Source organism: Phalangium opilio, unplaced genomic scaffold, assembly GCF_054372755.1.
Source record: "Phalangium opilio isolate 3A_F unplaced genomic scaffold, DU_Popi_V2 ptg000078l_1, whole genome shotgun sequence".
Lineage (NCBI taxonomy): Eukaryota > Metazoa > Arthropoda > Arachnida > Opiliones > Phalangiidae > Phalangium > Phalangium opilio.
This window is the reverse complement of record NW_028324186.1, coordinates 2,642,243-2,657,897: the sequence shown is the minus strand read 5'-3', so window position 1 is coordinate 2,657,897 and position 15,655 is coordinate 2,642,243. Positions and strand designations below refer to the sequence as shown.

Sequence of the window (15,655 nt, the reverse complement as noted above, 5' to 3'; positions counted from 1 at the left end):
GAAGAACGAATAGAACTCGCTTATTTCTTCGTTTCTAGGAGAATCTTTCAAACGCGTTGAAACAAGCGAGTATCGAAATCAGCGCGTCGTAGGTATCCGAGAAATGATCCCCGAGACCGCGTCAAGTTACGGGAGGTATTTGCCGACTAAGAAAGGGTTCAACGCCACTTTCGTGGTGTGGGAATCCCTGCTAAATCAGTGCGAGCGAATTCTAGTATTTTTGAGGGAGTCCGAAAGGATTTACAATTTAATTCAACGAAACGTTATGTCGCAACTGAGAAAAATTATCAAAGAAATAACGTGCACCGGGTGCGAAGTCGTCGAAGTCAATCATCCATCTCAACTGAAACACCAGTGTTTACTCCCGGACTGATCGTCTTGAGTAAGGGAAAAGTACTTCGGCGCCGATAAAAAGATCAATTATCACTAGGTGCACGACGAATTCTTAAATAAAACATTTCTAAGCGTAAATTTTTGTAAAAGTATGCTAAACGATATTATTTGTAACTAGACAGAAAATTTATTATAAATGAAATAATTGGAAAGAAAACGATAACATTTGTGGTATTGACTCCAAACCAAGTGGTCGTTGACAATGAGTGACGTCGATATAAGGCTACATCATCCATTTAACGGAATTATCTCTGGAGCTACCCAATGAGGGAAATCAGTTTTCGTCGCAAAGTTAATAAAGCATATTAATGTTTGCGTCTTTCCACCACCGGAAAGAATTATTTGGTGTTATACGGAATATCAGGCCGATTTATTTAATAACGTATTACAACATACACATTCGGTGGTGTTTTATCAGGGACTTTTAGAGAACGAAACACTCGACCCGAATGTTCGAAATTTCGTTATTTTAGACGAGATAGCGAATAACCAGGAAATGACTAACTTATTTTGTAGGGGCACTCTTCATCGGAATTCGTCTTTATTTTTAATTATGCAAAATTTATATTATCCGGGGAAACAGATTAGAACGTTGAATTTAAATTCATTTAGTTATTTTCAAATCTCCTCGAGATCAGTCGGCTATCATTCAAATCGCGAAACAAATATCTCCTCGAAATAGTAAATACGTTACGGACGCGTTTAAAAAAGCCGTAGCTCGACCATACGGTTATCTATTTGTTGACTTAAACCCGAACACACTCGATAAATACAGATTACGATCGGGGATTTTACCAGGGGAATAACAAGCCATTTACTTCCCCAAATAAGTCGTTAAAATATATAAATCACTCAACAATTCTTGTAAGAGAATGATACGAAGTGTTTGTTTTTAAGAGCGTTGTAGCAAAAGCGGATTATGCTTCACACATAAAGTACGTAAGTCTCACTTTTCTATAGCTTTGGCCATGGATTTCATGACATTCCCGAAGTAAAAACTAAGCAGACGAACAAAACAGCTTTTAACCAATCACGAGCCTCTAACCGTAGATAACCTCTTTAATGCCAGACCAACCGGCGACGGCTATTAGTATTTTCTTGCATGAGACCTCGACTCGACCTCGGCGTTGACCTAACCGGGAAGCTCGTAAGGCAAATTTGCGGTATCGTTCGGTAGTCTTTATAATATATTCAACGTTCTAAAGCTCAAATTCCAAACATTTCCGAGTCACTTTATTAGTCTTCAACTAAATATTATAAGATTTTTTTAATTGCAAGAGAAAAATAGCTCTGCGAATAATAGTAGACTCGAAAACTACATTAAGCCTTTGCAAGGTATCGACGGTATCCCGATTCCCGAGCCGCCGACGGCTGAGCTCGACGTAGCCGCGAGAACAGAAAACATTTCTCGTAAAAAAACATATACACGGCGACTTATATAGTCCAAGTAAAAGCTACCCAGATTGATAAGATCTTCGTTCCTTACTCCCAGATAATCTCTGGTATTGTGAATAGTTTTATCTAAAGAATATTTTAGACACCCTGCTCAGTCTTTATAGTAGTTCCTGAGTTAATTTACCTGGTTAATCGGTTCTTAAGGCGGAAGGATCGCATGAATCCGAAGGAGCCGTGTTACTGAACTATTTCCCTCGGCGTAAGGGGAGGCTCTTTCCTAGGAGCTTAGAGAATATCGTGTAGCTCCCCCAGCCACATGTTACGTACTTCATGTTTAAAGCCTAATCGGCATCTGATAATGCCCTATATTTTCATGAAAGGTCCTATGTTAATCTATAATTTCATGAAAGGTCCTATATTATACTATATTTTTGATATAGTCGTACTTTTCGTATAGTTTTGAGTCTGTTCGTGAACTAGTCGAATAGGCCTACCCGACAACTTGCGCGGACGACTTGATACGGTAAAAGGTTATAATTGGCATGTACGCGACGGTGATGTCTGACAACAAGAAAGCGAACTTGGTTAAGTAAACGTAAACAATTTTATTGACTAATGATAAAACTGAGCGAAGTACCCGAACGGCGACTTCCAAACCAACAACAAACTTTGATATTAAGTTAGCTGATTATATAGTTCAAACAAAAAAAATTATTCTAAAAATGTAGAGTAACAAACGATAAAAAACTAGGTTTACAAAATTGGTATGGTTTTTTATGTAATAGTATTTTTTCCGAACGGAACATTCTCCCGGCCTTGATACGTTAGTAGCAAGCTTTCAGGTCTCATCTTCATGGTTGAACGGCAGAAGGCATAGCTTGACGATGGGTCGTTTGATTTCACCTTTGGTGGTCCGTAAGGTAACGACCCGAGTGTAGCCGTCTTGTCCCGGAAAAATTTCGATAACTCTGGCCAAAGGCCAATTTCCGGGTGATGTAACGTCTGATTTGACCAAGACCATGTCCTCAACTTCGATATTGCGTTGCGGTTTCATCCATTTGGGTCTTTGTTGAAGTCTAGTTACGTACTCCCGAAGCCAGCGTTTATGGACATCCTGCTTTAGCTTCTGTAGTAGCTGCCATCGGTTAAGGCGGTTCATAGATAAATGAGATAAGTCAGGATCCGGTATTGCCTGAAGAGATTCTCGAATTAGGAAGTGGCTTGGAGTGAGAACATTAAGATCGGTGGGATCCGATGAAAGCGGGGTTAATGGTCTTGAATTTAGGCAACCCTCTATCTGTGTGATTACGGTTGAGAACTCTTCATAGGTCAGTCTTCTGTTACCAATGACTCGATGTAGGTGGTATTTTACGGACTTGACGCCGGCCTCCCATAGTCCGCCAAAATGTGGGGCTCCGGCAGGGTTAAAATGCCATGTTATGCCCTGTGAAGAAAGATGATCTGCGACAGCTGCATTCTGTGGATTTGACTGAATTAGTTTCATAAATTCCTTTAGTTCCTTGGCGGCCCCAACGAAGGTCGTTCCACTGTCGCTGTACATATCGCTAGGCTTCCCACGTCTCGAAGTGAATCGGCGTAATGCTGCCAGAAAGGCTTCGGTAGTTTGTGATGAGACAATTTCCAGATGTAGTGCCTTCGTCACGAAGCATACAAAGAGGGATAAGTAAGCCTTGTAGGATGTCTTGCTTCTCGGAGTAATTGGCCTTATTCCTGATCAGCGCCACCGAGGCGTAGCGGCGACTTTTGGAACTATAATAATACGGTAGCCAATCAGAGGTGGCGCTGGAGTCGATGGACTCTGATGGAGATGTTATTTTCCCGTTTTTGATTATTACCGCTTCAACTTCAAAACACATGTTTAAACTAATTATTATTAACCTAATAATCTCCAAATAGACCAAAATCGAATGAAAACTTACTCCGAAAGTCTTATTTCATAATATTAGACAGAATAAGAAAGGTAAAATCAACTTTTAATACTTTTGAAACCATATCGCTTGTTAAGCCTTGGCTATTTATTTTGGCAGTACATGGTTTTATTAATGGAAGTTAAAATCAAAACTTCTATTCCATTGCTAATACATCTTTTGTAAGTTTACCAACATCATCTGATGGTTTTTCAAACATTTCCTTGGCAAAATAAGGTAATAGATGCATATAATATATGCTTGTTAGTTTTGGATATAAAACCTTATTTATGAAGTCATTATTTTTCGTTATCATCAATATTTCAATGTTTTCTGGTGGTACATACACGACGAGAAAGCAAACAGGAAGATTACACACCAGTAATTGTCCTTGAATTTGGTGGTACACATCAGAATTTTTATGAAGCTCGAGCTCGCCAGTCGTTTCATCAAGATAAAGATAAAAACCTCCAGACGCCGCTTTATTTTTAATGTTTTCCTTATTTTTAAATATGGAATACGGGCATTTGATTTCCACAATATATATTTGGTCTTCAATTTTAATTAAGCGATCGGGGCTGGCTCCAAGAAAATAAAATTTTGGATTAACAATCAAACCAACTGACGTATTTTCTTCCATATTAATTTTCTCTCGAAATAAAGCAAATGCAGCAGATTCATATTTCAGGCCGTGGTCTAAAGACTTAGCTGTCACGAAAGATCGTTTTTGGAGGAATGTTTTTACAGGATCTGTTGTTTCCTTCATTTTTGTGAAAGTTCCATACATAGAAGCCGTAAGCCTGTGACTTCTTTGCTTGTGCCAGTAGTTTGATTTACTTTGCAAGCGAGTTTTGACCTCTACGTATTTAGCACAAGCCAAGTTGACTTTTATACTGTTTAAAACCGCGAGTTCATTTTCAGTCAAGTTAACTACGCTTTCGTTTCTTTCTCTGTCAGCTGTTTTATCAATTTGTTCCCATAAACTGTCAACTAAATCAGAATTTTGGCAAATTTTAGGTATAACTGGAACACATCCGTTTGATTTGATGGTGCCGATAACAGGGAGATTTAAGTTCATTTTTTCAAACAATTTCACAAAGTTTGTCAATTTTTCTTTAGATATTGGTTTTGCGTCAGCAGGCATTACATTGAAAGTCCTAATCGAGCTGCCCAAAACGGCTTTGTTCATTTTACTGGACTCGTGTTTCACAAATTCCAAATCACTAAATAGAAGAGGCTCATCGCTTTGCGGTTTTTTCACATGCCACATCTGAAGCTTGCTTGTACAAGTACCCCGTAATGGTAACTTCTCATCTCCTGATCGTATACAATCCAACAACTGGTACAGTAAAGCAACGGAATGCTTGCAATCACCATTAACTCCAGCTGGGCATGAGCATGTTATCCATTTAACTCTATTAGGATCGCTAGCAATGACGAAACAGGCAAACATATTGTATGTAGTTGGCCTCCGATCAGCATCACATGAAGCTCGGAAAAAAACCAAGTCCCCTAAATCGGTGAAAATTTAATTTATAAATATTACCCCAAAATGTTTCTTTCGGCAATATTGGATTCTTGAAACTATGATTTGCTACCTCGAAGGTTTGACTCGATGCCCAAAATTTTCTCTTCTCTAAACAGCATAAAGCCTTGCTGTCTTTCACGTTTAGTGAGAGCATGGCTTTCAGCTACGTTGTCCGACAAATCTGAAAGTTCGACTTTATTTCCCCAACCTTCCTTTGGTGTAACCCGTCCCTGGAGACGAAGCAATCCTTTATGCAAGAAGTTAATTACTCATCCTTCGATTGTAACAAGCATTAACAGACTCCCAACCATGTATTTACAATGGGGATCTGTTAGTTTTCGTTTTTCATAGATTTTATACCTTCTTTTGACATGTTTGGGTTGATTGCCATTATGTCGATGCACGCTGAGCATAACCAAGATTCTGGTAGCATGTTGAGCTTTTCTTCTTCTTCCAAATTTACACATTTTGGATGATACCACTCCATGCAAGTTTCACACTGAATCATTGTTTGGCAATCGTCTTTTGGCTGCTTACAAAGGCAAAATAGCCTCTGCGCTGACTCTTCGGAAAATTTCCTGGAAGCTACAAGACTGGTTTTGTTTTTGGGCTTTACTGAAGAATCATCTGCTGTTTTACGCTTTGACATTTTACACTTTAATCTCTAGTTTCGTGAAAATACTAAGATTTATTTAAGAAGATAGAGCATGTTGTCTCACTCTTTCATGCAATGGCATTTATGATTTAGCAGAAGCATATTCAGAACATAAGAAAAATAGAAAATAGGGAAACTGTCCTCCACCAGGGTAAGGGGATTTTTTTAAACTAGACATCACAACCAGGGTGAGAAATAAGGCGGTGTCACTGGGCAAATGACCAGTTTAAAAATTGCTTTGACCAGTTTATTTATTAAATGCCTGGGGGTCCAGTGGTCACCGTGACCACTTCTTAAATTCCCCTTCTTTAGTAAATAATAAATTCCTAATAGTGGGTTATAGCAGAAGTATAAAACAAATAGACAGTATATAAAACCTAGAACCTTTTCAGGGCAGCTCTGACTTTATGTAGAAATATTAAGTGGTCATTGACCAGTTTTTTAACTGAAACCCTTGGGCTCTACTGGTCAAATGACCAGTATAAAAAATTTCCTTATTTCTCACCCTGATCACAACTTCACAAGCAGGGTGAGAAATAAGGAAAATTTTTAAACTGGTCATTTGCCCAGTGTCACCGCCTTATTTCTCACCCTGATCACAAGGAGACGAGAATCATAGCCCACTTGATCATGCTCCTCCTAGACCTATTGTTGGCAACGTTCCTAAAAGTTAGCACAATATAGAGTGCTGTCAGTTGTGACGTCAGATCCAAGGTTAAACGTCACGAGTCTGCCTTTAGCAATGGGCGGCCATGACAGTTACCGTTTTTTCTCTATGGGAAAACAGCATCGGTGACGTCACACCGGCGCTTCTGACAGCACTCTATACTATTGCTACTACCAACTACTACCTCCCACCCTAAAAGAAGCTTCTAAACATTCAATCACGAAATTTAAATTTATCGATTTTGGTCAAACTAGTAAATGATCAGTAAAACGCTTAACTAAACTTAAGCACTTGTAAACATTTATTTTTCGTATAATAAAGAATTATTTACAATATTTTTGCGACTAAATGTCCAGTAAAATTTGACAAATGGCAACAAACTACAAAAAATTTCTCTAACATTGGAGATAAAGTCAGAGGAATAGGTCCTTTTAAAATTTTAAACTCTTTTATCCTACCAATGGCTCTTTCCACGTGAATTCTAGCCTCAGCGACACTGCGGCTGTCAGAGAGTTCCTTTGAGGTAAACTGATCCCGTTGTTTTAAAAATTCTGGAATGATTAGTTCTAATTCTTTATTAGCAAGTTCTTTGGATATATCAAAACCTCGGTCAGCCATCACCGCGTCGCCTTTTTCTAGCATGTCCAAAACACCACAATGTAGAATTAGCTTCTTATCCGAAGTTCTCCCAGCGTAGAGATTAGAGCAGTAAGTAATATGGCCTGACCCTGCCATCCCAATAAGAGCTTTAGCTGTGTTACAGTGTTTGTAAGAACTAAATGATTCCCTCTGGGCTTCAGAGGCGGAAGGTTTTTCCAGATAAAACTCTGTACAGTCAACTATGAGCCGCAAGTTTGGATATTTTTCCTTCATTTTTTTCGATGTTAACTCTTCAACTCTCTCTTTTGATGGCCAAACTGGGAAATGCATAGCGCGCTCATATAGGAATAAGATCCATGTATTTAAAATTTTTGATACATGGCCTTGCGACAGATTGTACAAATATGCTAGAGTTTGTTCCTCCTCTCCTCGCCTTAACCGCATGAGGGTCATGAAAAACTCTTCAACAGGATTTAATTTTCTTGGCTTTCCAGGTTTGACCACGAATGATTCCTTGTCCTTGTTGCTAGTCATTTGAGACGCTTCTTGCCCTACATAGTTCAGTCTACTACACTCTGGCAATAAGAGTTGGTAGAACGCCCAGAATACTTCATACGAAGGGAAGCCCGTGAAGTATTTGATTGCTTTATCATCGTTTACAAACTTTGTTACAGTAAACTTCTCTTTGCTTCGCAATGTTAACAATTCAAGTTGTTTTTGTACAAGTTCTACTTGGCCTGGAGTATATGGACTATAAGATGATTTTAACGATATTCCGCTACTCGCTGGTGATGATGATATTAATGGCGTTCCATCGTTTGGCTGGTCTGTGCCTTCTCTTAACATTAGTGGTAGAGGATCTTCCGGATAATCATCTCTTGGATACAATGTCTCTTTCAGAAAAGTTTGACTAGAAATACCTTTAGTGTTTTCGATTTGATCACTACCCTCTTCTAAATTGCTCTCCTTGGGAATAGTTTCTGAAACAATTTGACTAGAAATAACTTCTGATATATCTGAGGGATCAAAAACCTCTTCCAAGTCAATTTGCACTGCTCCCTCCTGTTCTAATAAATTGGTTCTCTCATCTGGGCTCAAATGATAAAAAGTACGTTTCACCAAAGTTTCGTCGTTAATAGTATCTGAAGATACATCGCGCGCCACTTTTGTGTTTTCAAATATTGAAGGAACAGCGAAAGGTTTCAGTCTTTTGCGGTTTAAAGTGTTGGTGTTGAAATAGTCAAGTTTCAGAAAGTGTTTAGAGCAAACTCTTGAACTGTTGAGATCAAGCGGATTGGATCCCTGTGCTGCGGTAATGGCATCGAACCATTTCTGCCTTAGAATTTTATCCTTTGGATAAAAATGATAGGAAAGCGACTGATCCTGGTTTTTACATATTTCTACGCAACAAATGTTGGTAACTTTTTTGGCCATGTGTAATCTGTAATGACAAGTAATCCGATATTGCAAACACGATTAATGTAATAGTTTTCATGGCAAATGATCTTTCCAAATCATGTGAATAGCCAAGGCTTAACAAGCGATATGGTTTCAAAAGTATTAAAAGTTGATTTTACCTTTCTTATTCTGTCTAATATTATGAAATAAGACTTTCGGAGTAAGTTTTCATTCGATTTTGGTCTATTTGGAGATTATTAGGTTAATAATAATTAGTTTAAACATGTGTTTTGAAGTTGAAGCGGTAATAATCAAAAACGGGAAAATAACAGATCTCCATCAGAGTCCATCGACTCCAGCGCCACCTCTGATTGGCTACCGTATTATTATAGTTCCAAAAGTCGCCGCTACGCCTCGGTGGCGCTGATCAGGAATAAGGCCAATTGGACGAAGATAGAAGGGTCCTGCGTAGTCAACGCCAGTTCTAGCAAATGCTCGGCAGTATTGAACTCGAGCCCTTGGTAGATCACCCATCATCTGGATAGCGGTGGCGGCACGATATCTGGTGCAGACCACACATTTTCGAATTTGGTGTCTTACTGCATCTCTTCCTCGAAGGATCCAATACTTTAATGATAGGATGCTCTGAACCATCTGCGTCCCCGCATGCAGGGTTTGGGTATGGGCCTCTTGAATGACCATCTCCGTAAATTTGTGTTGTCTCGGTAGCAGAATTGGACGCTTTGTGGCTGTATCGAGATCTGCGTGTTTAAGTCTTCCTCCTACACGGAGGACCCCGATGGAATCCAAGACAGGATGTAGACATAGTAGTTTGCTTCGCTTCGGCAACGGATGACTCTGGCGTAAGGACTCTATCTCTTCCGGTAACATGTAGGCTTGGACTATCTTTACTAATGTGAGCAACGCGTTCTCTAATTCCATGCTTGTCAAGGGACCAGAAAGTATTACGGCTTTGAAGTTGGGGTCTCGCATCTTCCGGGAATTGTTCAGGTCATTATGTTTGAAACGAAGTATCCATGCTGTTATGCGTCGTAGTCGCAGAAGCGTAGAGAACCGTGTAAAGATGTCGTTATCAACATTTTTTCTTGTGGTCATAATGACGATATTTCCTTCTTCTTCGATGGCGGTGGCATTCGTCTTGGGATCAGAAATGGATGGAGTTGACCAGGGCTCCCGACTGGATGGCCATAGAGGTCCCTTCCACCAGAGTTTATGGTTTATTAGCTCGGGCACTGATACTCCTCTGGAGGCGGCATCAGCTGGATTCTCAAGTCCGGGAACATGATGCCAGTGTGATACCGGAATTATCTCTTGAATTCTTGAAACACGGTTTGCGACAAACGTCTTCCATCGACGTGGACAAGAGGAAAGCCAACATAATACGATCGTCGAATCTGTCCAAGCTTTAACTTGATTGAAGTTCAGGTTTAAGGACACTTGAACGGTTTCCATGAGATCCGCAAGGAGCAATGCAACGCAGAGCTCCATCCTCGGGATTGATATCGCTTTATTTGCCGGAGCCACCCTTGTCTTTGCTGTGAGTAATGAGATATGGACCTTTCCACCTTGATCGACCGATCTCAGATATACCACTCCAGCGTATGCTTTCTCGGATGCATCCGAAAATCCGTGAAGTTTGAGGACGGATATCTCAGGTAAAGAATGCATCCATCGGTCTATTCGGAGATCTTGAATGTGTATAATGGAATTCTTGAAATCCGCCCATAATGTTTGAACTCCTACGGTAGTTTCTGCATCCCAATCGATTTCCTCCTTCCATACATCCTGCATCAGGATTTTCGTTCGGATAATGATGGGGGCAAGCCAACCCATGGGATCGAAGATATTCGATATTTCGGAAAGTAGAGTCCTCTTCGTAAGAGGTGACTGACAGGGCGCAGGTTGTACTTTGAACATAAACTGATCTTTCCTCGTATCCCAATAAAGTCCGAGTGTCTTGACAAGAGCATAGTCATCCATCGCTAGTATGTTTTTGGAATCTTGTAACTCAGGCGGTACTTCTGTTAAACAATCAGGGTCGTTTGAGGCAAACTTGCTGAGACGGAAACCGGCACCATCGCACAGTGAGCGAATCTGGTGTATAGCGATCTTGGTTTTTGTTGCGGTTTGTCCTCCACTCATTACATCGTCCATGTAAAAATCCGTTTTGACAATCGCAGCTCCCAACGAATGTTCATGCAACGCAGTTTCGCCGAACTCCTGCAATACTCGAGTTGCCAAGAAGGGTGCCGAGGCTGTTCCATAGGTTACAGTGTTCAATTGGAATTCTTGGACTGTAGCCTTGGGTGTCGACCGCCACAGATTGCAGACTTCGTTGTTCTGGGACTACTAGTATCTGGCGGTACATTTTCATGATGTCAGCGACAAAGGCTATTCGATGTATTCTGAACCGCATGACAATGGCGTATAGCGAATCCTGGACCACTGGACCCACGAGTTGCGCATCGTTGAAGGAGAATCCAGAGGTGGTCTTAGAAGATGCATCGAAGACCACTCGGAATTTACAGGTTTGGTTCCAATCTTTCATTACATAGTGATGAGGGATATAGACTCTTGAAGACTTCTTTTGGTTCTCTGGTAAGATCTTCTACATATGTCCCAACTCTTCGTATCGTTCCATGAATCCATCGTATAAGGCTTTCAACTCCGGGCGCGCGTCGATCTTCCTCTCAATTTGGTAGAATCTTCTCAGGGCTACCTCGAGCGAAGATCCAAGAGGAATCGTTGGCTCTTTCATTGGTATGCGTACCACGAATCTTCCGGCTGGATCTCGGTAATGGGACTTTAGGAAATCCTCCTCGCAAGCTTTTTCTTCCGGCGTCATGATTTGTTTCTTTGGTATTTGTTCAATCGCCTAAAATTGATTCAGGGTTTCTTCGAGTGTGAGAGTATGATGAAGGTGTACATGTACTCTAGGTTGTTCAATGCTCGTCGGCCCGGAAACCTGCCATCCTAGCTTGGAATTGATCGCATCTGGAGAAAAGGCATCCTTGGTTCGTTTCCCATTTAAAAGGAGTTTGAAAAATACGTCAGCACCCAACAGTACATCAATGTCACCAGGGATGTTAAACTCGGGATCCGCTAGTCGCAGCTTCCGGAGATGAGGCCAGTTGCTTGTATCATATTTTCGTAAAGGCAGCTGACATGTGATTTTCTTCAATAAATTAGCGTTGATGCGAAACCTTTCTGAAGTTGCGTCCTCGAAGAATGGTTTGAAGTGAACCTGAGTAAGTCCTCTAGCTCGACCGAGTTGCGTCGCACCTAGTCCTACTACTTCCGTCTGGACTGTCTTTCGTGCGAGGCCCAGTCTCGCCATGCACGCTTCGGAGATGCAAGATACGGTCGATCCGCCATCCAATAGAGCTCGAACTTGAAGGGCTGGAATCATCCCTTGCACAGGCAACGTCCTGGACATGAAAATTCTGCGCCTGGCTTGTTTGTTGTCTATCGCAATCTTTAGTATTGGATGGTTGACTTGAATCTGGTTTCTCATCTTCCACGTGAAGAAGTGAGTGATGCTTTTTATCGCAGATCTTGCAGTATTTTTCCAGTGGACATTCTTTCACTTTATGTCCCGACCGAAGGCAGTTGAAACAAAGGATCGATTTCTGTACTAATGATCGTCTTTCGTCGACCTTCATAGCGGACAGTTTTGGGCATCGGAAATTGAAATGATTGGCGGAACAGAACGTACATTTACCATCTGAGTACGATGCTCCAGTTCTGGTGTGCAAGGTCACTGGGTTCCTCGTGACGTGAGGATTGCGACCGAATAATGATGCCGCCAAGGAGCGCACTCTTTGTACAATAAATTCCAGCAGATCGCTTGACTTTGGTATCTCTGTGTTCTTGAGACTAAGTTCCCATTGCTCCTTAGAAGACGGATCTAACTTCTGGGTTAGAAGGAACACCAGAACCGCATCCCATTTATTCGCTATCGGAAGAGTGTCGATAGCTCTGGTACATTCCATCGCCGCATCCACGATCGATCGTAAGGCATTTGAGTTGCTTGTTGGTATCATAGGCAGCGAGAAGAATCGTCTCATAATGGCAAAGTAGAGTTCTCTGTTGTTTTCGAACCTCTTGGTGACCGTATCCCAAGCAATGGTGTAATTGGCATCAGAAATGGTGAGTGATTTGATTAGATTTACGGCGTTTCCGGTTAAACTTGACTTGAGATAGGTATATTTCTGGGCATCTGATAATTCTTGATTTTTGTGGATGGCAGTGAGGTACATGCCCCGGAATGATATCCAATTATGTATTTCTCCCGCGAACGTTGGGAGGTTGATTTTAGGTAACTTGATCTCCGAATGTGATCCTACAGACAACTGACGTGTCGAGATTGGAACCATAATGGCTAGCATAGACTTAAGTGCGCATTTCGAATTCGTATACAACGTGAATAAGTCATCCCATTTCTGTTCATGCAGGCCAGCATTTTCAGCGTCCAACGAGACCACCTTGATATGCGCCTCATCTATGACTTGCCACGACTTGCCCACTTCTTCCAGAAAAAATTCCAATTGCTGTTGATTAAGAGGAGTCTTGGCATGTGTTTTAACTCTGTTGCTGATGTTGTTAAGACCCAATTCGCCTTTATTCCGTTCCGCAGTGGTTTTCTCCAGAGCTGTTACAGGAATTGTGAACGTCCGCAGTGGTGATGAACCCAACGACCAGCTTTCCACGTAATTAAGCCGACTCTGACGATCCGACGGAAGACTTGATACGGTAAAAGGTTATAATTGGCATGTACGCGACGGTGATGTCTGACGACAAGAAAGCGAACTTGGTTAAGTAAACGTAAACAATTTTATTGATTAATGATAAAGCTGAGCGAAGTACCCGAACGGCGACTTCCAAACCAACAACATACTTTGCTATTAAGTTAGCTGATTATATAGTTCAAACAAAAAAATTAATTCTAAAAATGTAGACTAACAAACGATAAAAAACTAGGTTTACAAAATTGGTATGGTTTTTTATGTAATAGTATTTTTTCCGAACGGAACAGCGTCAAATTTCTCAAAATGTTGCTCTTTAATCGAGATCACATTTGACTAGGCCTAGAAACCGAAATTGCGGAGATCGATTCGCTCGCTCAGAATTTTCTATATATTACATTTAAGTTGCTCTTTTCAAAATATTTTTTTTGAGATTTTTCTACATAGTTTAAGTAAAATAGTAAATTTATTAAAAGCATTTGATTTTTTTCTTTAACATTACGGAAGGGTGCTAAGTCATATCTAGAAAGGCCTATGGGCCCTGTAGAATTACTAATAAGCAATTTTGGTCCTATATTTTCCTATAAAAACACATTTTTCTCATATAAAATCCAATATTTCCCGAAAAAATTCCTTTTTTTCCCATAAGGAGTTCATGCCCAAGACTACATAATGGCTTAAATGTGTTAGGATGGTTTTTTTTTATTGATTGGATGCAACCTCTTGTACAAGGTAAGAGATGGAAATCCATAATACTTAGTATATACACGTATCCATGATTTTAGACAGCCCCTACTTCACAGCTAACATTATACTTACACGAGCATGAACAAGATACTTTAAAAAATGAAGGCAGATGTCTATTATTAAATGGAAAGAGAATTAATACAAAATAATTAATACACAATTATCGCCCTTTTGATGGATCACCTTCCCAAAACCCATTTTCACAGTTTATCTTCCTTTCTTGAAACTAATTTAATCATTTCTAATATGTTGGAAAAATAAAAAAAAAAAATATTGGACTTGACAAAAATCTATCAGTTTTGTCAAAGGCCCTTTGCTAGCTGCTAAGTACGTTTGTTTTTACTTACCGCCTTCTTCGCAAAACAAATTGTACAAGTCTGCGGCTATTGCCGTTTCTATGAAATCATGTGGAGTTCCATTCTCTTTTTTGCATGGCTCCAAATATTTATCAATTTGGTAAGTCTCCTCTACCACAGTTAGCACGATGATGGCAAAGAACGTGACGTAAGTTTTGAAGTTCATGTTGGCTTACAGTGCATGAACTAAAGATCTTCGTGGGAAAAATTGCTTTTAAAGGGTAATTTAACTCCGGCGATATTTCAAAAAGTGAAATTTTCATAATGGGCCTTATCGTTATTACTAATAAAAATTCGTCCGTTACCTGAATCAAATTGCTTTCGATATTATGTGTAATGTCTTCTCTCTATCCATATTAATGGTGATAAAATATTTTAGACAATGCCGCGATAAAATAAATTTGAATTTTCCATCATTGAGAGGGAGGTGAGTGCAATTGACAATGGAAAACAAAGAATTCTCAATGACGGAATATTCAAATTTCTTTTATCGGTGTATTGTCTAAAATATTTTATCACTTTTATTATGGAAAGAGAGAAAACATTCGTTTAAACCGCATGACACTTGCTAATAATTGTAAAAATTCTCCAGGTATTTCATTGTGATCATTTTAACCTTAGGTTTAACCATAGGTTCAGCAAGGCAAAAGTAGGGCCAAAAGGGTTAATTAAAAATCACGTGACCTTAATTTGAGAAAATAAAATGGTGAATATGAGCGCGAGATTTGAATATGACCTACTGACAACAGTTGGTGAAAAGTTGGAGATGAATCTAAAAACTATTGATTTTAAAAATTAAAATTTTGGATTAGCTCCTTGGTTTTGCCTTGGGCCCAGACCCCTGGGAAAAATAATGATCGGCACCCCTGCTGCTCTCTCAGAATATTTTAATAAAGACCGCTTTGCATGAAAAAACCAAATTCTGAAATAGAAAATTATTTAATTTATTAAATCTATGTCCATTTCAGCTCACCAAGTTTTGCAAATTTTTGAACGATATGGAAATGACTTTCTTGGGTAAAACATTCTACGATAATCCTGAATATTTACAAAAATTTACTAAGGATATCGTCAACAAGAAAATGATTTTTGTGGGTTACGGATCACGTATATTGTGGTTACTTGATGAAATAAAGGAGCTCTTTGCAGACGAAAAGAACGTTTACGTTCGTCTTGGAGAGCCTTCAAGCGACGTACCGCTTGTAATTCGTTTCGAACCTAA

General features: G+C 39.9%; 1 protein-coding gene and 1 long non-coding RNA gene across 2 annotated transcripts in view; one reads left to right on the top strand and one right to left on the bottom strand.

The window, feature by feature from the left end:
* Nucleotides 1-15,655, top strand: part of LOC149655007 (uncharacterized) — a 573,911-nt gene that overhangs the window by 355,125 nt on the left and 203,131 nt on the right. The window lies entirely within an intron of this gene.
* LOC149655011 (uncharacterized) lies at nucleotides 3,762-5,893 on the bottom strand. Its single transcript, XM_089845106.1, has 3 exons — nucleotides 5,605-5,893; nucleotides 5,315-5,491; nucleotides 3,762-5,228 (listed from the first exon to the last, which is right to left on the bottom strand). The coding sequence occupies exons 1-3, from the start codon at nucleotides 5,891-5,893 to the stop codon at nucleotides 3,874-3,876; spliced, it is 1,821 nt and encodes a 606-aa protein (XP_089701232.1). The 3' UTR covers nucleotides 3,762-3,873.

Excerpts from the sequence above, each read along its gene's own strand:
- LOC149655011 (XM_089845106.1), bottom strand. The coding sequence starts at position 5,893 with ATGTCAAAGCGTAAAACAGCAGATGATTCTTCAGTAAAGCCCAAAAAC. Across the intron at positions 5,492-5,604 it reads CCCAAACATGTCAAAAGAAG|GATTGCTTCGTCTCCAGGGA; the intron begins GTATAAAATCTA and ends TCTTGCATAAAG. Across the intron at positions 5,229-5,314 it reads CATCGAGTCAAACCTTCGAG|GGGACTTGGTTTTTTTCCGA; the intron begins GTAGCAAATCAT and ends TCACCGATTTAG.